This window comes from Mesocricetus auratus, unplaced genomic scaffold (assembly GCF_017639785.1).
Source record: "Mesocricetus auratus isolate SY011 unplaced genomic scaffold, BCM_Maur_2.0 Super-Scaffold_100043, whole genome shotgun sequence".
NCBI lineage: Eukaryota > Metazoa > Chordata > Mammalia > Rodentia > Cricetidae > Mesocricetus > Mesocricetus auratus.
The window spans coordinates 3,907,486-3,932,505 of record NW_024429220.1 but is presented as its reverse complement, the minus strand read 5'-3'; the positions used below and the strand labels follow the sequence as shown (position 1 = coordinate 3,932,505).

Genomic DNA, 25,020 nt, shown 5'->3' with positions numbered 1-25,020 from the left:
ATTTTTAATTGAAAATAAAATGAAATGAAAATATTTAGACACTCTAGACATTTTTACACAGAATTTTGAAAAGCATGCTTTATCAAATACAGAATAGCAAAGAGAGACTATTTATTTCAGAGCTGACTACTTTGTATTGGGTATTGCCAGTCAAAGATCTCAGTCCTTGGAAAGGCTAACTCTCCCTTTCTCAGGAGTCATCAGTGGCTGGTAGTTCCTTGATTGGGGGTGTGACCTTGTGAAGTTGCCTTCTTCCACTTTAGGATGACTATTGATATTACCAATGCTCAGATCTTTTTTACACAGCCATTTCTATGAGGCACAACTTCACACCAGACTTCCTGGTGTTCTGGCTCTTAGTCTTTTGACCCCACCTCTGTGACGTTCCCTGAGCCACAGATGCAGGAGCTGTGATGTAGATATTTCCAAATCAACATGGTCAGCACTGATACCATACAGACACAAACAACAAAAGCAGACTCAGCAGGCTGTATCTGTATACACACACACACACACACACACACACACCAATAATAATCAAAGAATAAGAGGCTGTCAGTTTGAGAGTGGGGTACAGGGAAGGAGTTGGTGGGAGGGGCTGAGAAGGAAATGGAGGTAGGAAAGGGAAAGGTGAAGTGGCGAAATTGTATTTTAATTAAAAGAGTGCTAAAAAATAAGTTATAACAAATGTTGAAAATCTCTTTGTTGATGAAAAGAAATGATCTTCCTATGCATCCAATAAATTATCTGGACATATGAAATATTTTAAAAACAAATATATACCTATAAAATTTTATAAATTGTGAATTTTTTATTTATCAAAATTATTTCCCTGGTTAAATTTTTTAATGCAATAACTTTCTTTTAAATTTTTTTATTTAAATTAAAAACAATCTTATTTTACATATCAATCCCAGTTCTCTCTCCCTCCCATTCTGTACTGTCCCCCATCATCTCTCCATCCCAGCCCCCATCCACATCTCAGAGAGTGTGGGTCCTCCCATGAGGAATCATCAAAGTCTGTCACATCATTAGAGCAGGACCTAGGCCCTCCCCCATGTATCTAGGCTGAGAGAGTAGTATCCCTCAATAGGTAATGGTCTTCAAAAGGCCAATTTATGCACTAAGAATAAATACTGGTTACACTGCCAGAGGCCCCATAGACTGCTCAAGCCCCCAACTGACACCCACATTCAGTGGGCCTGGTTTGGTCCTATGCAGGTTCCCCAGCTGTCAGACTACAGTCTGTGAGTTCCCACTTGCTAAGGTCAGCTGTTTTTTCAGGTTTCCCTAGCACGGTCATGATTCCTTTGTTCATCTCTCCTCCCTCTCTGCAACTGGATTGCAGGAATTCAGCTCAGTGTTCATCTGTGAATCTCTGTTTACTCAAGAGATCATGTCCCTTTCCCCTTCTGCGAAGGGGGATCCATGTATGGCTCTCTTAGGGTCCTCATTGTTATAGAATAACTTTCAATCAATGTTTTTTCAATTTTGAGTTAGTCTGCTAAAACAGACATCCTGGTCTTAAAGGAAAAACAATAATCCTCACTGATAAATGAAAAAAAGTAAACTCAATTGTATATTTTGTATATTTTCTTTCTTCTTCTTCCTCCTCCATCCTCTCTCTCTCTCTCTCTCTCTCTCTCTCTCTCTCTCTCTCTCTCTCTCTTTCTCTCTCTCTCCCTCTCTCTCTCTCTCTCCCCAGCATTTCACTGTGTAGATCTACCAGGCCTAGAGTCTTCTCTGTAGGCCAAGCTGGAATAAAACTCACTGAGATCTGCCCCCAGGAGCTGGATATAAATCTGCGTGATACCACATTAATTCTCTTTATTTCATAATAAAATTAACATTGCCAAAACTTTTCAGTTGTATAACTTCAGCAAAGTTTTATGATTAATTGAAAAAGTGAGAAACATAGGAGAAGTTGGGAAAATTGTCAGAAATTTTCAAAGGAATCTGCATTTTTCGCCTATATTTGTACTGACTCTTGTAATAATGACAATGTAATTTCAATGAATACACAGTAAAAGCATTCCCAATTATATATAAGGTTTGGAAATTGTTCTAAATACTTCCAAGTTAACTGTTTTGTTTTTAATTGACACATAATACTGTCTTGTGTTGAAGTGTGCTACTTTGACAGGAAGCATAATGAAAAATAAAATTATCAGATATCTAAAAGCTTTTCCAAGAAGGATAACATTAAGCAATAAAAAATATTTCCTTCATTGAACACTATTAATAAATTTAGGCAAACATACCTTGATTTTATTTAAAATGGATTTAAACTGAAAAAAATTTTAAAGAGAAAGGTACGCTAGACTAATTGTTATATATATATATGAATGATATGGCTTCATTTTTCCAATAGGAGTTTTTCAGGTTGAATTTGCAAAGTATTTCCCACAACTTAGGAATCCTCTTCAGTGGCATCTTTTGCACTAAGTCCTTTGCCTAATGTACAGTCATAGAATGCAGCTTTGTAGACATTTAGCTGTGTCAGTTATGACTACATGGCAAAGAATGGCAGAGACAACTTCACTGAGCACCGAGGCTAATGCTTTTATTCCCTTGTTTGCTCTTCCACTGACTCTTTGAATCTACAAAAGACTCAGAGTCAATTTATTCAAGTGACCTAAATCCATAGAAGTTCTTATCAGAACATTTGTGCACCTGGGAATAGAGGAAAAACTGCCTTTTGTCATAAAGTTACTAACAAAAATCATGGGCAGGGTGAACTTAGGTAAGACTTGTAGCTCCACTCCATCTCTGTTGTCACAATCTTTATGTACAGAACTTATCTGATGGTCCTACCCATGTTGGATACTAAAAACAAGAAAATTCTCAATTACCAAAATTGTATTCAGTATGAGCTGTAATTTTTGTTTCTGTCTATAGCAACACATATACTTATCTCTCATTTTTCACACAGCATGTGAACAATAAACTCAGAGAACTCATAAAAACAAATTCATCTTTCCTTTAGCATCTGAAAACACAAGACAATGTCATAATCTATAAGAGAAAAAATGGTAAGGTATGCTACATCCAAATTATGTTAAATCCTGTTAATCTGTGTCATGTATACATTTGAGGTTTTGTTTGCAGTGCCAAACAAAGCCCAATTCAACAGTACATTTCTAACTGTAAATATTAATGAATGGTTCTCCTGTTAAATAAAGACTGATAAGCTTGGATGTGAGTTAAGGGAACAAGCCCTTTCTTTTCTTTTCTTTTCTTTTCTTTTCTTTTCTTTTCTTTTCTTTTCTTTACTTTCCTTTTTCTTTCTTTTCTTTTCTATATTTCCGTTTGCCAGACTTTGCTCAGGCTGGACATAATCATAATAATTGGAACCAGTAGAAGGAAACAGCTAATGATGCTAGGCAACGTAAAGTACACATGCTACTCAAGTAAGACTTAATGCAAGTGCTGTGTGATCCTGCTAGAATAAAGCACCTGAGACAAGGTGGTTCTCTGTTCCCAAATTCCTGGATTTACAATTTACAAGCAGATATACGTAATAGTTCAGTATTTATAATGTGTGTGCTAATACCAGATTTATGTCAAACATAACAGCAAAACTAACCATTTCTAATGAGAAAAGGACAGATGTTTGATTTGTGAGAAAAATTCATATAAACTAATGATATAATGAGAGTTTAAGTACAAATTGAATATCTATAAAATTCAGAAAGCACAAAGGCACTGTTGGAGGATCTTTCAATTCTTTGCTATTGCAGTATTTCCCTTACTATTCAGTAAAGTCACATTATACAATTTTTAGTTTCCAGACTACAATAACATTCAATATTCAGACAGTCAAATAAGGAATAACATTAACTTTCTAAAATGTTTATGGTTTCAGTATGAAACTACCAATTAATCTTCAAGTATTTGAATCATTCTAAGACAGGAAGAAGGGGGAGAAGGGAATACACTTCTATCAGAAAATTTGAAGCTCTGAAAAGTGAAATAGACTCAGAACAGTAACACTTTTGGATATTTGTCTCCTTAGCAATTTTGGGCACCTACCCAGGGGATTGGTTCATTAATCCTCTAGTCTATGTCCAATTCCACATGGGCAATTTTGCACAGTAGATAAGAGCTTATAGTCCGGCAGCTACTTAAAATTTAGTAACCTTGGAAAGCTGCATGACCTTGGGAGAGTTATGAGACTCTCTTTGCTTCAGTTTCCTGATGTTTAACTGAAATGATTGGAATGCTTTCCTCACAGAATTAATGTGGACCTTAAACGAGCATAATTAGATGTGAAGTGGAACTTTTCCTGTTTCCTGGAATGTAGCTAAGGCTTCAAAGCAACAGAAAATTACTGGTAAAGGCCTTTCTCAGCTCATCACTTCCACAGCATATAGGGGAAGGCTAAATATTTAAAAAGGGATTAAAAAGTCTTAAGAGACAGGAAAGTGTCACCTTAAGAGGAAAGGGGTGTGGTGGTGAAAAGGGAATGGGCATTTACCCTGGCCACTCTTAAACTCCCTCTCTCTCTCTCTCTCTCTCTCTCTCTCTCTCTCTCTCTCTCTCTCTCTCTCTCTCTCTCTCTCTCTCTCTCATATATGCATATATATTGAATTCTTAAAACAGTTATAAGTTGTCTCATGTTGATATCTACAAATTAAGCAGAAGAATCTGCAACCCTTTCCCAAAATTATTGGAGGTACTCATAGATTCAATACTTTATGCCTACCTCTTGCTGAGATAATTCTGTGAACGGGAATCTGGGTGACACAGGCTCTGACAAATGGGGTAACATGGACGTGGCAACATTTCTATCATAGTAATGGCCAGGGATTCATGAGATTCCCCATGACAAATTAGATGCATCATATGAGTGGTACTGCTTAGGAAGGCTGTCTGCTGAGCCACAGGACTACAGAGGAAAGAACATGGTGTTGTACAGTGGACAGGAGCTGATAGTGGAGTGAATAGTAATCAGACTGGTGCCCCTCTCAAGAAATGATCTAATACGCAAAGCGTGGCATACAGATGGCCATGAGGATGGTGGAATGTCTTTGAAGAGCATATAAGTAGAACCTGTAACACAGACTATATATAGGTGCATCACTCAACAGAGGATATGTGTACAATTTTGAAGTAACTGGAGAAACGGATTTTGGCCCTTCATTCCTGTACTTATTTCTTCTTTGTCCTGTCCTTGAAAGAGAGAGTGGTTATAGGGTTAGAGGGAGATGGAGAAAACAATGCAATGAAGCTTTCCAGAGTCCCTGCTGTGGTCACAGTTCTTAGAGTTCCCGATGAAAAATGAACTCAGGAGACGGGAGAGCCCTTCAGCTGGATGTAACACTCATATTGGCATTTGGATCAGACTATACTCTTATTTCTAAGGGAGAATGAGTCTATGCAAATAGAAGAAGATGATGAGTCACTAAAAATCGGGATGTAGATGATGTTCTGAAATGGACCAGTAGTACCTGGAAGAATATACTTGAGGCAAGAGATGAGAGAAAATAATGTCTGTCCAACCCTTTGTACAATTATGATCAACCCAAACTAGCTGTTACTCTTAATATTTTTATTACTTGCCCCTAAGTGAAGTCAAAGTATTCAACGCAAGTATAAATAGACACTCAAAGTTTAGTGTTATAACTTCAGAGAATGTCACTTAACTAAATAAATAAATAATAAAAAGAAGGAAATTAAAATAGGAAGATGGCTCAGCTGTTATGAGAACTTGCTGTTCTTACCCAGGACCCAGATTAGGTTCCCAGCATTGACATCAGATGGCTCACAACTACCTCTAATTCCAGTTGCAGGAAATCTGAACCCTCTTCTGGCCTCTGCAGACAAGATATTCACATGGTACACACATGGACAAGCACACACACACACACACACAGATGATAGATTAAGAACATGCTTGTAAAAAGAATATTAGTTGACTTGCAAATACACTCAATACATGAATGCATTAGTGTAACAAAAAATAGAAAATATGATACTCATTTTATATTATATACCACTGACTACTGATTTACTAACTGAATGGCCCTTTTTTGTTATTTTGACAATTAACATTGAAAGAGGAGCATAGTGAGGCACCCTTGTAATCCCTGTTAGTTGAAGGCTGAGATAGGAAGACGGCCATGGACTGGAGGTAAATATGAGCTATGATAACCAGTACCTGGCCATAGAAGACTATAGCATACAGCTCTTATCACCCCCCACAAAACGCACACATACACACACACACACACACACGAGCACACACACACAAAACACACACATACACGCACATACACACACACACACATACACACGAGCACACACACACAAAACACACACATACACACACACACACACATACACATGCACACACTTGGTGCTTTGACAAGAACAGCAAATGATTATCATGCTTTTACTAAAACTTGTTTATATGTCACCTCTACATTTTCAAATAAAGCAGTTCTCCAAAAATCCTGAAATGGTTATGATCACAAACAAAATTTCCTTTCTGCAGCAGGAACAAATTCTGGGCTGCTGTTGACCCTGGAGCTTCGCCTCTATCTTTAGCAGCCAAACTACATAGATGTTGCAGGATAATTGTTCCAGCAACCTGTGTATGAGGGGCTCACACAATTGGAATCACAGCAGGCATAGGTAGCACATTGTTAAGCTGTTTAACATACATTTAAATTAGAGACAACCAGACCCTATTCACAAAAGCATCAGTGTAATAATGAATAGGACACTCAATAAACTGGGGAAATGTTCTATTAGATTAATTCTGAATGAAAATTCATTTCAGTTTAGAACAAACTGGGCATCACCCCTTATTTTGGAGAAAACTAATATTTTGTGCAAAATAAGTTTCACCACGGATGACCTAAGTAGTGTTCACACTGCCAAAATTCTGCCCGAGTATAATATAGCAAGTTCTAGTATGTTCGAAGAAATTATTTCAACAGTTTTAAAGTATTTCCAAAATATACTTAGGCTAAAATAGATGTATTTACAATACGTTTTAATTATACAGTTCTTAATATATATGCTGGATAATTTTATATCTCAACATGAATAGAACAAAAGGGAACAAGCTATTTAGTCAAGCATATTCTAGGTATATCTTTTGAAATAGGTTTGAATGGGATTACTTTAAATCAGTGTAAATAGTGACACAGACAATCCTTTCTGATGAGACTGAGCTTCATTGGCCATCCTGCTTAGTAAAGGAGTATTGTGATTTCCCGACTGACTTTGGATTTAGACTCCTGCTTTTATTGGTAAGTCTGTTGGCCTTTGGACTATAATATAGTACCATTTCTACCATGTTCCCCTGTCCAATTTGGACTTAGCCTCACTAAGCATTTCACTCAATTCCTTATGACTCCAATTACTCCTTTAATTTATTTCATTGGAGACCTCTGAATAATATAATATGATTAAAATAAAAGTAGTATCACAGAGAAGGAGATATGTCTTTCATTCACTCAACAAATGATTTTAAATCATTCTATAGATTTTCAGAAATCATTATGTGGATTATTAAAACAGCTATGAAGCAGAAGCTGCTATGTCTTTGATGTGTTCTTGTTCCATTTCAAGTGACATGCTCAGCACTTTCATTGGCAAATAGATTGTTCTACCAAATTAAAATGGTTACTTTGCATTATATTAAGTCTCATAAGAATCTAGATGTGATTTCTATATGCCATTTTAGACAAGATAATTGAACCACATTTCTAAAACTGATAGAGTTCAAAGGATTCCATACATTATTTCTAGGTTGTGGAACTATAGAAACTACCTACAAAAGTATATTTTTTAAATTTTTCCTTCACAGAAGGACATGGAATGCTATTATCTGTTGAGACATAGTTGAGCTTTCAAAATGATATTCTAGAAATTTCTACAAGGAACCTCGAATTACATACATGTTAGAGAAAAGTGATTCAATACAAATACCCCAATGAGCAAGTTTTATGCAACTTAAAGAACATTTGCATTTTAGAGTTTTCTCTAAAATTAACCTAGAACATCACAGCCATGGGCAAAGAGAAACATCTTAAAATAGCCAATCACAGAATAAAAATGGAGAATTGTCTAACTCCTGTAATCTTTTGAGTACAAGTAAAAAAAAAGATACAGACAGCATGAGTAAGTAGAGAATTCTTTCTATTTGATTTTATTGACTTTCTAGTAAAATAGAAATATTTCAGAGTTCTATATAGTAAAACAATATCAATATGTATGCAAACTATGGCATTTTATACACACTAAGAACAAAACCTATGAAGACTAGCTTACTCCTATTGTTATTATTTTTGCTGTTATTATTCTTAAAATTATCATCATCATCATCATCTTCATATAACTTCTTGACCTTCTTTAAAAGTACTAAGAAAATCAACTAAAGAAAAATTATGATTCCCCAATTAACTTTGGATTGTGACTCTCATGACTAAGACCAGGGACTGGCTTTTATTGGCTTTCGTCCTGTAGACTTTGGACTGGATCTATCATGCTAACATGATCCTATTATTTCAGGTCTGTTAATTATAAGTGTTCCTCAAATATCCACTATTGACATCTTATCATCACTGTTCTCCAAAGGGGACCATAGCTCATTATATGGCTGTTGCTATTTTTATTTTTATACAAAACAAATTTCTACTCTTATATCTTCACATCCAACACATTTGTGAGCCGTAGACTTTGGCCAACAATGTTTGAACATCAGACTTGCCATCTGCCAAGCACTCACACACAGTATGCTACCAGACACCACTTTCTCTACATTCTGTTCTTAAAGTGTTATCACAGGGAGAAAAGTAAAACAAGAAAATCTTAAAATATCAATTAGACAACTTTTAGCTTAAGTTTATGAACAATCCCCAATTCTAGTACTTAGTCTAAAATTATTTAAAGTAAAACATGATATATACCAATCCTGTGAATATTATTATTTGTTTACACAATACTCTGAAATTGGTATTGTTTAAATATTTATTATTTTGTTTATTTAATTATCTGCATAGTGGTGTATATCTGTGTTTAGGTGTCTTCTCCTAAGTGTAAGTGCTTGCAGAAGCCCAAGGCATGAGACTCCCCCATGGTTGGAATTACAGAAGATTATGAGCTGTCCAACAAGGAAAACTGGGAACAGCCTAGGATTCTCTGCAAGATCAGAATGTGTTCTTCACTGATGAGTCATCTTTCCAGCCCCAGAACATCACTTTTCTCTACACTTCTCAAATGTGACAATATTCTGTTTCTAGAACAGCCTGAACAATTTTCAAATGTATCAGATTTTAATTTCTATAGTTAGTTGTGTCTTCATCTACTCTACAACCATTTCCAAGTCATAAACCTGAGTCTGATTCAACCTTCTTCTTACCAACTTCTTAATATTATCTGTCATATGTGCATTTTTACTTTTATGCTTTTATCTGTTTGCGTGTGGATATACATGATCCTATGTGTACATACAGAGGAAAAAAAGTTGATATCTATTGTTTTCTTCCATTTCCTGCACCAGTTTTTGTTGTTGACAGTATTTTGAAATTGTACTTTGTTTTTTTTTGAGACAATTGTTTTTTTGAGCCTGGATCTTGTTGATTGGATAGACTGGCTGAAAAGTGAGACACCAGGATTCTCCTGTGTCATACCTCATCAGCACTAAAATTATAGGAGATGCTATACTTAATCTGCTAACCTTCTATTTAGCATAATACAAATTCCTATTTGATATACCTCCAAAATACATCTCATGCCTCACTTTCTTCCCAGACCGGACAACAGTCACACAGCCTTGTTCCACTTTGTTTCTGGTCAGTATATGTGCCATTAAACTTTTTTTCTTTTCTCCACATTCTGCAAGTGCTTCAATTTCCAGAAAAATGAAAATAAAATGACTTCTTTTGTTACATATTTCTCAAACAACAGTGTTTACCAATTTACAGAATAATAATCTAAATTAATTTCTACAGAAATGTCCATGTGTGAGGGTTGTGTTCGCAGCCATTGTTGCTGCTGAAGTCATTGAGACGATTAAATCTTGAAGGTTCTAACTTCCTAACCCACTGGTAAGTGCATGGGAGAGCTGGCTAGTGGATAGTGAAGCCTAGATGGGGAAAGTCACCAGGAGCAGGTCTTTGAAGGGTCTGATGTGCAAACACTAACACTTCCCTGCTCATTGTTGCCCTGTTGTCATGTGGTGTGCAGCTTTGTCCAACACAAGGTTGCTGCTCCATCTCAGGACCAAAGTGATAGACCCAGTCAATCACAGCCTGATATGTCTGAAACTCTGATCCAAAATAACTTGTTTATCTAGTTAATTTTGTCATGTGATAAAAAGTTTAGGAGTCAAAAGGGTAGGAGACATGGGCTTAGAAAAAGTTAACTCCAAGGAAATAATGACAGTGAATTTAGGAATGACAGTCAACTAAGTCTTCTCAATGTAAAATGTGTATTCTATATTGTCCCCCCCATCCTTTCATTTCCTCTTATGTGATCCAAAAGCAGTATATTTATCTGTGCCGCCACACTAAATGGAAATTTTTAGTAAACTCCACTGATTTCTCTCTACTCTGTATTCTTGGAAAATAAGATCTGTTCCTTAAGGTTAATTAAATGACGGTCCTAGACTTATCATGATACAGAAACCAAAAAGTAACAAGTAATTATTTTATTAAATAAATCCATCAAGGTTTTCTTTTCTTTTTTTTTTTTTTTTTTTTTTTTTTGGAGTCAGGGTTTCTCTGAGGCTTACCTGGAACTAGCTCTCGTAGAACAGGCTGGTCTCAAACTCACAGAGATCTGCTTGCCTCTGCCTCCCAAGTTCTGGGATTAAAGGCAAGCGTCACCACCACCCAGTCAGTCAAAGGCCTTTAATTTGGTAGAAAATATTATATATATGGGACAACAAGCATTTCTGGGACAAATAAAGAAATCAAAGCTCTAATCTCTTCCACCATAGAGCATAAACACACACTCTAACAAAGCACCTATCCCTTAGGGTTCTAACACACACACACACACACACACACACACACACCAACAAAGCACCCATCCATTAGGCTGTATACATAGCACCCATCCCTTAGAACAGCCTGAAACAATTTTCAAATGTATGAATTATTCTTTGGTACATCTGGGTATTGGTAACATCTATTCTACAGAAATAGTACAGAATGAAGGTGACCTCAGTGTTTGCCAAAAGCAATGGAAACATTCCAAGCTTCGTCTTTCTGAACCTCTCTGCAGCATCTGTCAGTGGAAAGCACAAAACAGTAACACTGCTCTAATTACAGACTTGGTTTACTTGGTGCAAGTTCAGGGCTTGTCCTCAAACTCAGATATCACGATTTTTGTTTGTTGTTTTTCTTTAATGCTTTTATTGAATAATGACATGTTCCCAAAGCTTCTATAGTCACTTCTAAACACTTTCTGACTTTAGGACTGAGTAAAATGGTTTCTAGGCACCTCAAATAAAATATACTCCAAATGTCCATTTGGCAACTGTTTGATTCCTGTATATCTGAACAAATAACATCAGCAACCAGAAAGTAGAAAGCATAGGAAAACTCTTTACTCTCTGTGTCTATCCTACTGTCAATGCTTGAAGGCCTAAAACTCTTTCCTCTTGACATCAGGAGCTTCTAAAGTTGTTGTATCTTTATCTTTAATTTTCTTTAACTAGGTCTCCTCATTTCCTAGGTGTCTCCCACAAAATGCTGCTGACAACTTTATTTCCTGAAAAACTACTGAACAAACCGACCACACTATTTTTCTCTTTAAATCACTTCCAACACCATATTAAGCTCCTTTCAATTTATGTTAGAGTAATGCTATTGTGTTGCCTTTTGAACTGTGGTTCCTTACTTGGAATAACAATTTCTACCTTATAGAACCATTTTCAAAATGAAACGCATGTAGTCAGAGTGCCTTAAATACTGGCTAACATATAGGAAACACTGTGCAAATCTTTGATATTAATAACAATGGTGAATGAACTAGCATGCAGGTTGTTCCAGAGCATGGGGCACTTTTCATTCTCCAAGCTCCTTTCTCATTCTTTTCTACATTAAATTCTAGACTTTACTAATTGGAAACTCTTGTCACAACACATGAATTCTTGACTCTCAACATCTCTGTACTTTATTTTCCTGAAAGTATTTTGCCATCTTTCTCATGAGATTACTTACTCAGTATTACTTGCTCAGTGAATATTGCGCGAGACCTAAGAAATAACAGGTATCCTTTGGCTCACATATGCCTTTTAGAAAATGTACTGGATTGATCTTTACGATTTGTAGTAAATATCAACTAAATTTAATAATAATGTATAACAAAAATGCTATATAATAACAGTTATTAAGCTCATACTATATTCTAAGTATATTATACTCATTGCAATATTCATCCTTTTATCATTCCTACAAATGTTATGCAACTATGAATTTTGCAAAATGAGGAGCTGAGGTATAGACATGTGCATCATATTTTTTAGATTCACATCTAGCACAGGGCATTGCTATAACTGATATTCAAACCTTCTTGCTTTAGTGCTGTGTACTCTCACTATTATACTGCAATATGAGGTGCTTCAAATCTGATAAAGACTCTTAGCAGGGTTCCTGCTGTGGAAGCCTAAGGACGTAGCAATGTACAAATATTGGCAATACTCAAACTGTGCCTGTGATGCTGAGTACTAAGGATTCCTGGTCCATTTTATTCTCAGACATAAGCTATTTTTTCTTCTGTTGTTCTAGTAACATCATGGAAGATGAACAAGTCTTTTTTTGATAGCTTTGAACTCAAGTCACATGTATGTGCCACAGACTGAAGACCTCATGTTTTTATTAACCTCTCTAAAGTCTCTAGCTTGGTGCCTACCAAAAAGTAGGCTACCGATAACAGTTTGTGAATATTCAGTAAGTGAATTCTAGTTCTAAATAAATGGTGTTGGGACATTTTGATGAGTCAGTTTAATAATTACATACAATCCCAGATCAATGGCCCATACAGTTGTAAACAGTATATAATTCAAAAATATCTCAAGTTAGTTTTGGCATTCATGGTATATTTTTGTAGCTGATTTTTGCTTTCTTGAGTATGTTCCATTTCAGATAAGGTTAAAACAAGTTTGTATTCCTAGTTTTTAAATTCAAGATGATGAAAAGTTTCTCAGGTTTAAAACAGAATCAGATTTGAGTGAGGCAGTGGAGAAATACTCAGAATTTGACTAAGCTGATATAGTGACAAAAATGCATTTTGATATAGTCTCCAAAATTGTGGTTTTGAAAACTCATCACCAGTGATTGGTCCCAAACTTAATATTGGAATTAAATACATATTTTATATTAACATAAACAACCACGATTTGGGCCACAAGTATCAGAAAACTCATACTAAATGTCATAAACATCTTGTGCTTTGTAGTGTCAGAACTGGCTCCAGGAGGTTGGGTTACTGGTTCCTTATTCCTGAAGTCCATCGGAGAGACTGTGTGGTTTCATCATTCTGCTCTGTCATCTTTCCATTTTCTCCCTAGAGCTCTTCATGATCCGGGATGCAGACAGCTGCCTCCAGTCCAGCTTCCAATCAGCGGAAGGAATCGTATTTTTTCATTATCTTATTTTAAAAGCTAAGGATTTTTCTCAGAAAGTCTCCTAAAGGAATTCATCTTATTTCTCATTACTTAGAACTGGGTTACAAGCCATCTCCTAGCAAATAAATAGTGAAACGACAGAAGTACCTTGTCTGGATGAGACGAGTTGAGATTCATTCCCTTGAGCTGAAGTCAATCTCATATGAAAGCACCAATCAGCACATCAGCAAGCACACTCTAGGATTGCCCTATAACATTCTACTAGCGAGAACATGGGAGGAAGGAGAAAAGGAAGTGTAGTCTGCAGACAACCCCACTCCCTTCTTTAATAATTTTTCGGCTAAGCTGAAACTGAAAAGATATTCACTTCAAGCCACAGCCTCTGTGGTTGGTGCTAAGTCAATGTTGACAAGAATAAAGGGAACCTTGCCGTTTTCGACACAAGGGAAGGAAGATGCTTCCAGTAATGTCAAGGTTGGTTCATAGTTACGATATTGGAGCTAGATAGGAGGGAGGAGTGTGGTGTGCTTCTGTGGGGACAAGGGAGAAGGGACAATAATGTACTGCGCCTTTCAAAAGGCCTCATGAAAGTGTGAAGTCTGCACGGCAAGGAAACCACATTTCTGAATCTACAGATGTGTCTAACCTGATTTAAGCATTGCACACCTATGCTTGTATTGAAACATAATGCAGTACCACTGCGGTGTACTTCAGTTTATGCTTCAGTTTATCAGCTAAAAATAAATAAATCCAAAACCATGGGAACAGAAAAAGGAGGCTTGTGAGAAAAATGCAAAATGACACTTTTTGTTCTATTATAGTGACTGACAAAACCGTTTGGAATGTCAGCTATATCATTTGTGTGTACATTTTAATAGCTAATATCCTGTAAGTACACTGTAACAAGTTCATAAACAGTGAATTAATTTGTCATAAGGAAATGGTTTCATATTTAAAATGCAAACATAAGATAAAGAAGTACTGTATTTCATAGCCAAAATTTAAGCATCCCTGATAATTAAAGCTTTCTTTTGTTTTAAATTTTTAAAAGCCAATGTTTTGATTGGGATAAAATATAGAAGTTTTGCAAAAATTCATTTGTTTTAATTATATCTTTAAAATTTCAATATGCTAAATATTCATATTATTGGATACAAATCTACTGTTTTTCTCTGAAATATTTATTTATTTATTTATTTATTTATTGGTTTTTGAGACAGGGTTTCTCTGTAGCTTTGGAGGCTGTCCTGGAACTCGCTTGGTAGTCCAGGCTGGTCTCGAACTTACAGAGATCCACCTGCCTCTGCCTCTGAGTGCTGGGATTAAAGGCATGTGCCACCAACGCCCGACTTTCTCTGAAATATTTAAACTATAAAATATATGCTATGGAAATATATTATCCTGTTCATCAACAAGCATACCCTGAACTTTTTGTACTTTTGTTAACATTACATTAAGAGGCTATTTGTTGTTTTCTACATAGCTTTCTATCTACTTTTTGATAAAAAGAACAATCTAGACTATTAAATTTGATTTGTTATAATTTCTAAAAGCCTCACACATATTATAGAAATTTTAAGTATTTGATTTATTTTGTTTTTGTGGTATTCCACTATACAATTTACAATTTTGCACACACATGAAATTTGCCTGCTCTTGAGACTCTTCACCATCTGTGGGTTACTCTCTTCAGCCTCAGTGTGAGGGCTTTACCTTATCTTATTGTATCTTGCTTTGTCCTGTTTGGTGGTTGTCTCTTGAAGCCCTGCTCTTTTTTTGCAGTGGAAATGGAAGGCAACAGATTTGGGGGAGAGGAGAGGTAGGGGAGAGCTGGAAGGAGAGACTGTGGTCGGGATGTACAGTCAATAAAAGTGAAAATTAAAATAGAAAATAGAGTGACTAAGACTGTATTAATGCATATATGAATCCTTTATTTTACAAATTCTTTAAACACTGGTAACTGAGTCTTTCCTGTTTGTGTGTGGCAATACACATGTGAATCCCATGTGTCCCATGAGGCAGAATACATTTCAGTTCACTGGGGTAATGTCTGCACTGAAGAGAAGAGAATGAACGCATAGGCTTGCAAGGAACAAGGACAGGGGGGTCCAGCCACAGGCATGTGGAATGTTTAAAAGGGATGTTTTTAACTTCAAATACATAAGACTATCTTTGACAACATTCTTGCTCCTCCAGAAGGAAGGTGGTCTTCCTTCTGTTCTGTGAATACAGCACTCCCTTGGTACCAGGCTTCCCTATAAAGACAGGATTAGAATTTTCTGTATTCAGTATGTTTTTAGAAAGACATCAAGCTGCTTGGGAGGTTCAGTAATGTTTTCTGAAGAAGCAGTTGCTATTTTATTTTTCAGGAAACTTTTCCCAGTAAAGTGATGCTTTATCATTACAGGGTGAACTACAAGGAAAGGCAAACTCGGGGTCAGAATCAAGCTGCAATACTGGACATGTCAAATCTAAAATTTTCTCATGCTGGAATTCCACTTAATCAGATTTTAATGGGCTTAGTATGTTGCCAGGTTTATCTGTGAGTTACCAATATGTGCACAAGTGTGTTCCAGATAAATAAGTAGCTCCCTATGCATGCCAATGCAAACCGTTAGGATAAGCAATACAACTCATTTTTAAAATGAACATTCAGTACTAACATAAAGTCACCATTTGCAGTTAATATTTTCCTCAATTCTATGTAGCTGACCTAAGGATTGTGTGGAGTATGCTGTCCTTGATCCATGGTAGCTCAATGTGCAGTTTTGGAAGGATGATTTTTAAAACACCTGGCAACAAACTATCATGTGAAAAAAGTATTCAATTAAATTTTTCATTAAACACATGATATTTCACAGTACTGCTTTAACAATATCCATGGTTATTTGTGAAAAGTTATGTTTTAATGTTCATATCCTTTACTAGAAGACATTACAAGGATCAATAAATTTTTCCAAAAGTTTTAAAATTATATTATATTGACAGAGAAAGGCTTACTTAAACTGCTTTCATAGTTGTGTGCATTACCATTGGATATAATAACTGTCATGTTTCTGGTTCTGTTTTTTTAAGTTAAACAATTTTAAAGGACACAAAACCTCTATGCAGTTCATGTAAAACAAAAATGGAAGATATAGTTTCCCAGGTAAAGAAAACCATTCAATTATTAAAATATCTTAAATAAATCCAGTAACTTCTTTAGGATTTTTCTTAATTGGCCTTGGAAAAGAATCTATCAGATGCCACTGTTGTTGTATAATTAGTGGTCAGAGAAAAAAAACCTTGTTTATTGAAGACTACATAAACTGTCAAAACTATACACTAAACCTGAGATAAAGTTTTCATGTCATTAAATAATTATTCTCACAACTCTGTCACAAGAGTTATTTAAATGTCAATAACTTCCCATAATGGAAACAACTTTGGCTAATGTTCTATGACATGAGCCTTGCACAGCTGTGTCCAGCAGCTACAGATCCCTATGTTAGTCTCAAGTTAACTGGCCTTAGTACTAAGTTCTTCCTGTAACATAGTTCATTTCTATCAAAGGAAATATGTCATCACTTACTGGAGACAGAGATAAAAAAGTTGAGGCTTAAAAATGAGTGAAAATTCTAAGAAAGTGGTAAGACCCTGTTACCTGCTTCCCGTCTTAAGAAGTCAGAATGTGGCTAGGAGATATTTAATAATTGACACTGAAACTATTCTTGGGACTAATTCAAGTAGTGCGAAGGTCAACAGAATGTTATCCATAGAGACATTGTGACTGACTGTGAATATCTTTAGTAACATTTGCCTAAATTGAGGTACTGACATTGTTAAAAATGCAATATGACTTTTGTTCAGGATTTGATGTAATTTTCTTTGTTATACATTGTTGAGAGTGACCACTTATTAATTCTGTTTTACTATGGATCCTCTTGAAGAGAAACTTGATTTGCAGCTATGAAGTAAAAGCTCCACTAACAACATGATCTATCTGGCTACCAGGATGTTTAAGAAGCATAAATATATTTTTAAACTAAATGAGTCCCAATATGACTTCTTTGCTATCAACATTATATTAAACACTTCAATATATCCACCAGCTTTTTGGGAAGGAGAGCACCTGCACAGAGGGGAATAATTTATCTAAAGCAGTAGTTCTGAGCCTGTGGGTCACACCTCCTTTGGGGGTTGAATGACTCTTTCACAGGAATTACCTATGACCATAGGAAAGCACAGATATTTTCATTATGAATCATAACAGTTATGAAGTCTCAACAAAATAATTTTATGATTGGGGTTAGCACTATGTGAGGAAACTCTATGAAAGCCTCACAACATTAGAAAGGTTGACAACCTCTCCTCTAAAGCATAAGTATAAAAGAGAAACTCTTTATAAAGCCATCAGTGAAACTTGCTTTTAAAAGGTGAATACATCTCCCACTGTTTCAATGGCAACATCCATGAAAGAGTTCTTTTAAAAGAATTTATTCTACATAAAACACTAAGTCTACACCTTAATTTTGCACTAATTATCAACTAGATATTAGTTATTTCTCATTTTCATCTCCATATCTAATCACAGGTAAGAGGAAAATATTTTGAAATCTAGGCTTAGAAAGATGGTTCAGCAATCCAGAACACAAGCTGCGATAGACGGCCAGTGTTTGATTCCCAGCAGCCATTCCAGGCAGCCCACAACCGCATGGAATGCCAGCTCCAGGGGCCTCTAACATTATGGCCTACAGTGGCATTTGAACTCACTTGCACAACCACCCACCCAAGCCTCCCCACACAAATAAAAGTAATGAAAGTAGCTCAAAATGAGCAACATGTTTAGCATAAGACTTGTGAAAATTTACATAATGCTTACTACCTACAAACCAAGGCATGATTTATAATGTAACTTAGCTAATGATTATTGGCAGTGCTGGGGCTAGAATCCAAGGTCTTACACGTGACAGGGAATAATTTCTGTAGCTTACACTCCCAGCAGTTATTTCATATTCTTAGGAAACGGCTACTTCACTCATTCAGAAAACTTGCTCTTAGAACTGTCATCAAAAGCATTCTCAGGATACAAATCCAGATAATCTGGAAGGGAGATTGCACATTTTACCACTGCAATCTCCCACTTCCAAAGGGAGAGGATGCTACCAGGGTCTGCTGTGCATTTGAAAGTCATTGTTTAAACTGCAAGCAACAAGAGATGTCATTTGCACAAACGTTTTTTTTCTCATTATGAAAGTGAATGTGTTGACTTTGCAGCCACTAAAAAGGAAACTGAGCATAATGCATGTGCCAAAAAAAAAATTACACAGCGTAAATGCCAAGAGCAGAAGTGGTGGCACTCACATTCCTCAGCTGGTATTTCACCCCGTGACTATTCTCATGCAAAGCAAACACATGGGAGAAGTGTATGTTCATGTTTAACATCCAAGGTCATGCCATTTAAACAGTAAAAATCTGTGTACACACAGCGGGAAACCACAGTGCCGTCTTCCATATCTCTGCTTAAGCAGAATTCTTCATTTATTAACCAACTTTCATCTACAAAATCTACGATATAGACATGTGGATACAGCTCCATGACAGGTCATTTGTTAAGCCTACACAAGGCCCTGGGTTTGAACCCACCACTAGATAAATATTAAAGTGATTGGCGCAGTAAGGCAACTTTATTATTTTTTTGAATACAAAAATCCATATAACTCATATTCTGTGGAATCAAATCAATTTTTTTTCTGGCAGACAAAATTGACATCTTTAAATTTCACTTTCTAAAATTAAAGGCAACATGGAAGTTTTAGCATATGCTGTTAGCCTGAAGTCGGTGAAGAAGAAAATGGAATCCTTGATAAATATGAACCTAGGTCTTTTTGAAGGTGTCTTTGAAAGAAGCAGTAGGACAGAGAGTGATGCCGATCTTGTCTGAAAATGAAGCTCAGAGGTTTGTAATAGCCCATCTTCTAGATGGCAAGAATTACAAAAGTGTTTACCTTTTATTTTCCATTGTGAGATTTTTAAATGGAAAAAGGGAATCCAGGCTATGCAGGCCCCTGTGTGGTCTGAGAGGCATTGGGAACCATAGCCCAAGGAATATAGGACACGAACATGATGGTCTGTGTAACTGTCTGCTGTGAACTTTAGCAGCAAAGTTAAAAGAAAAGGACAAAGAAAAGAGCATTTGCTACCTCAATTTATATCCCAGAATCGCCCAAGAGGCTCTCTTCACAGGATCCTATGAAATAATGAGAACACGGGCAGCATTGCTCACTTTTAAATCTCTTGGTAAGGAGCATTTGTTATAAACAAAAAGAATGGCTTACAAAATCAACACAATGTCATCAATAAATATAAATGGTAATTTTCATCTATAGTTTATTCTGTATGTTAAAGATGATGAAAAAAGAAGAGAAATATGCTGAAATTTGTTGAAAAGTTTTTTTAATGGACTTTAAGTCATTTAAACTTTCAGAAAAGCTATAAACACCTGTCTTCTTTAGTGTGCCTTAAAATATTTTAGTCTCTCAATTTCCCTAAAATTAGGGTAATTTAAACTATAATGTAAAATTAGTCAAAAGTAAACAAGTTTGGGGTGATTATTGCAATTTATCTGAGGCATATATGTTTTTGTTTGTTTGTTTGTTTTGCTTTTCTGTAGCTTTGGAGGCTGTCCTGGAACTTGTTCTGTAGTCCAGGCTAGCCTAGAACTCACAGAGATACACCTGTATCTGCCTCCTTAGTTCTGGGATTAAAGGCATGTGCCACCACTGCCTGGCCCTGAGGTCTATTTTACTAGTGGTTTTATCATACATTTCTTCAATTCTAACAAAATCTCCCTTGGTTTTGTTATAATCATGCATGTAGTTTCTGTAAAATGTCCAATATTTGACTAAGTCTTTTCAAATCAATCTTATTAATGTTTTAAAAACCAAACTCCAAACAAGCTATGGTTAAGTTTTCTGGATATGCTATGTTTTCCTATTTTACTTATTTCTGTTCAGAAATATAAATACTGAGTCAAGAGATTCTACCCAATTTTCAAGCCAGTATAAACCACACTGAACCCCAAGAAACATAGGTTTTATATTTAATGCAATTTTCATTTATTCATAATTACAGTTAAATGCTCCAAGTGATATGACAAACTTTGGAGATTCCCCATGGAAGGCCCCACCCTCCCTGGGGAGCAGAAAGGGAATGGGGTAGGGGGGTGGTGGAGGACAGAGGAGGAGGGGAGGGAGAGGGACCTGGGATTGATATGTAGAACAAGCTTGCTTCTAATTTATATAGGCCTAGGTAATCTATTAGGCTTTGGGTAGTAGATCAGTATTTGTCCCTGGCATACAAATGGACTTTGGGTGCCCATACAGGAATGAGAGATGAACTCTCACCCTGGACTCTTGGGGGAGGGTCTAGACCCTGTCCTGGATGAAATGACAGACTGTGGACACCCCCATAGAGGGCCTCACCTTCCCTGGGGAAATGAGGGGGTATTGGGGGGGGGTGGGAGAGCATGGGAGGAGGGGAGGGAAAGGGAGAGGGACCTGGGATTGGCATGTGAAGCAACCTTGTTTCTAATTTAAATTTAATTTTTTTTTTTTGGTTTTTCAAGACAGGGTTTCTCTGTATTGTTTTGGAGGCTGTCCTGGAACTCACTTTGTAGACCAGGCTGGCCTCGAACTCACAGAGATCCGCCTGCCTCTGCCTCCCGAGTGCTGGGATTAAAGGCGTGGGCCACCTAAATTTAAATTTAAAAATAAAAATGTAAAAAAGAACAAAAATTTAACCACCACTGATAAAAGAATAATTTCATAAGAAAGCATATGTAAATCACTACACTTACAGAGATATACAAGAGGATTATAGATTTCCCCAAAGCTACTGATTAATTAAGCAATTTATTTATTTCTGTCCATTGCTGTTCATCAGATGAATCATGCACTGGACACCTGGAGGCTGACACACCAAGGGCTAACTTACACTGTGAAAAGATTCTCACCTAAATATCTACTCCATAAAAATAACTTCCCTAAATCTGAAAACTTGTACTCTTCCTAACAAAGCACAACCCAGAGACTGAATGACCAGGATCAACTGTAGCTAAAATCATGGCCAGACAGAAATCTTCTCCCACTGGGCTTTCTACTTCAAACTAAGGGAAGTCTCAACTTACCATGTTATCTATTGTTTGCTCTGTTATCAATGAGGCTTTCCAAGGAGAAGACTTCTCAGATTCACCATATTTTGTCATGTGTCACATGCATTACCACAGAACAATCAGAATTCCATTTTTTATCTCAGATTCTCAGTTTACACAACATTTGTGCCCTCACTTTTCAATGTCTCTCTGGATTTCAATTACTAAATTTCTAGTACTAAATCTTGGGGGGGGTCACACACTTACTGTTTATTAGTATTAAAGTGAGCCAAATTCTATCTCAAGAGATAGCCATCAGAAACAAAAATGTAGCATTTAAGAAAAGATGATCCAGGGGAATCTCTACAGAATTATTAGCAGACTTTGGCTGGTGAGACTAGTCACCATCAAGGCTTATTTCTACCCCTGTGACCCACAAAGAAGTAGAGGAGAAAAGATTCTCAAGGGTTTTCTCTGACTTCTGTATGCCCACAGTTGATATACTATTAAAAACATACATAAACCATACCCATACAAGTAAAAGAGATGTGTAAAAAGCATTAACTTTTGCAGTAACTTTCTATTAGAACCACCAATATAGTTACCACAAAATCATGGTCCTTGGTTAATTGTAGATTTCTTGGACCCTAAACTTGAACTTCTCATTTGAATCTATCGCTGTTAAGCACTATCATTACATAAAATGTGTTAGCATAACTCTCTGAAATTGAGTTCAAATTATGTCCCAGTGGAAAATAAGCGGATACTCTACTATCCAACTCATCTTCTATGCCATACAACCTTGCATGTTTACACTAAGCAATCTAAAATGATATATGATGAGCATTAGAGAAATTCCAGTGAAGATGTTCTCTTCCGGGACAATTTAGCTTTGGAAAAGTTTGTGAACCTTCTTTTTCTCTTGTTTCCTTTTAAACAAGCTTTGCAGATTAAATTTATACTGAAAAAAAAAACAACTGCCTAATAATATTTCTTCATGATTGGATCACAATATCGAGTGGCAATTCAGAATACAGTAATACTCGGAATTTCAATGCTGGGGCAGGACAAAGTAGCAGCAGACAATAGTCACTATAGCAATAATGTTGATATGTATGAGACCCATCTGTGGTCCATGCCACCCACGAAACACATCTCGTGGAAAACAAAGGCACATTACATTTAGTTGAAAGTGTCATCGAGTGAAAATTTTATCTCAATCTTTCCTCCCACAGTACCACAATTTTCTTTCAAGCAAAGATAGTGGACAGTTCAGCAAGATTCAGGTTTCTCATAGCCCTGGAAGAAGCTCAGCAAAGCCAGGCTAAGAAACAAGGAGCCTGAGCAGTAACCAGCTTGCATCCCAATCCACCTACATGCCACAAACACGCCTCCAGATCTGGAGCTAGAAGAGAGCCCAACCATAAAGGAATTCCAGTCAGTGAGGAAATCCCAGTCAATGAAGAATACTTTGGGGAACCCTTCCCAGGCTGCAGTCTGCCTCCCCTCCAACACTAGAAAGCTTTCCCAGCTCCCAGCTTCCTAGGCTCAGCAACCTCCTCCCGCCTGCCGGCTAGGGGCGATCTCTAGAGTTAGTCAGTCCACACGTGACTCTCGGTGCCCACATGACATGACCATGGGCGGGGGAGAAGGACTGAGGAGTGAAGTGGGGGAAAAAGTTACCGAACACTGGTCAAAGCGTCCAAACCAATTCGCCCCTTTCCTTCCTGGCCAGCTAGTGGCTCAGCGATCCCTAGGGTACTGCTGAGGACCGAGGAGTCTCCAACCCAGCTTTGGATATACTCCAAGCATTCTCACTTGTCCCAGTGCTCAGAGCATCTCCTAACCCCTCTAATGACACCTCTGCACCTCCAGTGGCTCCATCCTCCTTTCTCCATCCCCCCTGGCCTCCTTCCTTCCCCCGAAAGCTCTATATCCACTGTGGGCGATGCCACTGACGCACATTCTATTTGGCCCTGGAGCTCTGAGGTCAGACAAGGCCAAGCACCTTCCGAAGGGGAGGATCCAACTACACAAACTAAGTTGCCCGCCACACCACCACCTGGCTTAGCCCTCCGACTTGCCCCCTGCCCCGTCCCACTAAGGCTCCCATCACAGTTACAGTTCTCTCCGGACCCCACCCCGCGGTGGCGCAACGTACACCCTTCCAACACGCGCGCCCACCCTCGGGTTGCTCTCCCCAAGCAGGGGTCCCACCGCCTGGCAAAGCACCGAGCAAGCTGCGCTCACCTTGCTTGACACACTTGAGCCGGAGGGGGTCCTTGCAGTGTTTGATCACGGCTAGTACGTCCCTGATGGTGAGCCCCGCCACGGGGGTCTCGTTCACCTCCAGCAGCAGCTCCTCGGATACCAACTTGCTGCCGCTTTCATAGGCCACCTTGCCCGGCTTCACCTCCCCCAGGTAGGGGAACTGTCCGTTTTCGGCGCCCCCCTTCAGTTCAAAGCCCAGCTGGCCCTCCGGGTTCCTGCCAATGACACTCTCGTGGACTTTGCTAGTCCAGTGGCTTTTCTTTTTCAAGCTTTTGGACATGGCAGTAGGGTAATTCTCCTCGGTTCCTGAGGGTCCTTTGGGGAAGAGGGCTTGGGAGTCAAAATCGGGATAGAGGAGTCAGGGGGGGCAAGGGATGAGGATGGCAGACTTTGCCTTTCTCCCCCTCTGCTCCGCGCTTTCCCTCTTCTTTGGATGGAGTGTGGCGGACGGAGGGGTTGGATGAGAGGGACGGCTGGGCAGAGAGGTAGGAGAGCCTGGGTGAGGTTATGCTGTCCCTTGAATGACACTCAAGGCTGTGGCCCCGCAGCGGAGGAAGCTGTGGTGGCGTTGGCGGCGTTGGCGGCAGTGGCGGCGGCCGAGCCAGCAGCGAGCAGTGGCCGAGCTGGTGAGCGGGTGGCGTGGGGGTGGGGAGAAGGGTAAGGATGCCGGGGGCCACTCCTGCGTGCTGCGAGTGGGAGCGCGCGCGCGCTCGTCCGGCCTCTGTGTTGTTAGCCGATATCCATGGCAGCTGCAGTGGCAGCGGCAGGGAGCGCGTGTGTGTGCGTGCGAGTGTGTGTGCGTGTGTGTGTGCGTGTGTGTGTGTGTGTGTGGTGTATGCGCGCGCGTGTACTAGTTGTACTGTACTGGAGGATGCGAGCGGGCGGGGAGGGGGATGCGAGGCTAGGGAGGAGGCGCGCGCACCGGGTGGAGCACCAGCGAGGGCTTCGCCGCCGTCTCCCTCCCTCCGCGGCTTGACCCGGTAGTGAAGGCGGAAAGAGAGTCAGGCCCCGGGCCGCCCCGCAGCCTGCG

At 38.3% G+C, this 25,020-nt stretch overlaps 1 protein-coding gene across 7 annotated transcripts in view; it reads right to left on the bottom strand.

Annotated features, from left to right (window-relative positions):
- The window catches only part of Magi2 (membrane associated guanylate kinase, WW and PDZ domain containing 2), a 1,397,005-nt gene extending 1,372,378 nt beyond the window's left edge, over positions 1–24,627 (bottom strand). For 2 of the 7 annotated variants that reach the window (XM_040735143.1, XM_040735146.1), the window contains exon 1: positions 23,970–24,626. In XM_040735143.1, the coding sequence (XP_040591077.1) occupies positions 23,970–24,270 (301 nt within the window). In that variant the 5' untranslated portion in view covers positions 24,271–24,626. Of the gene's footprint in view, positions 1–23,969 lie in introns of all 7 variants that reach the window. The other 5 variants (XM_040735141.1, XM_040735145.1, XM_040735147.1 and 2 more) reach the window with 3 other exon arrangements.
- Positions 24,628–25,020: the final 393 nt, after the last annotated feature.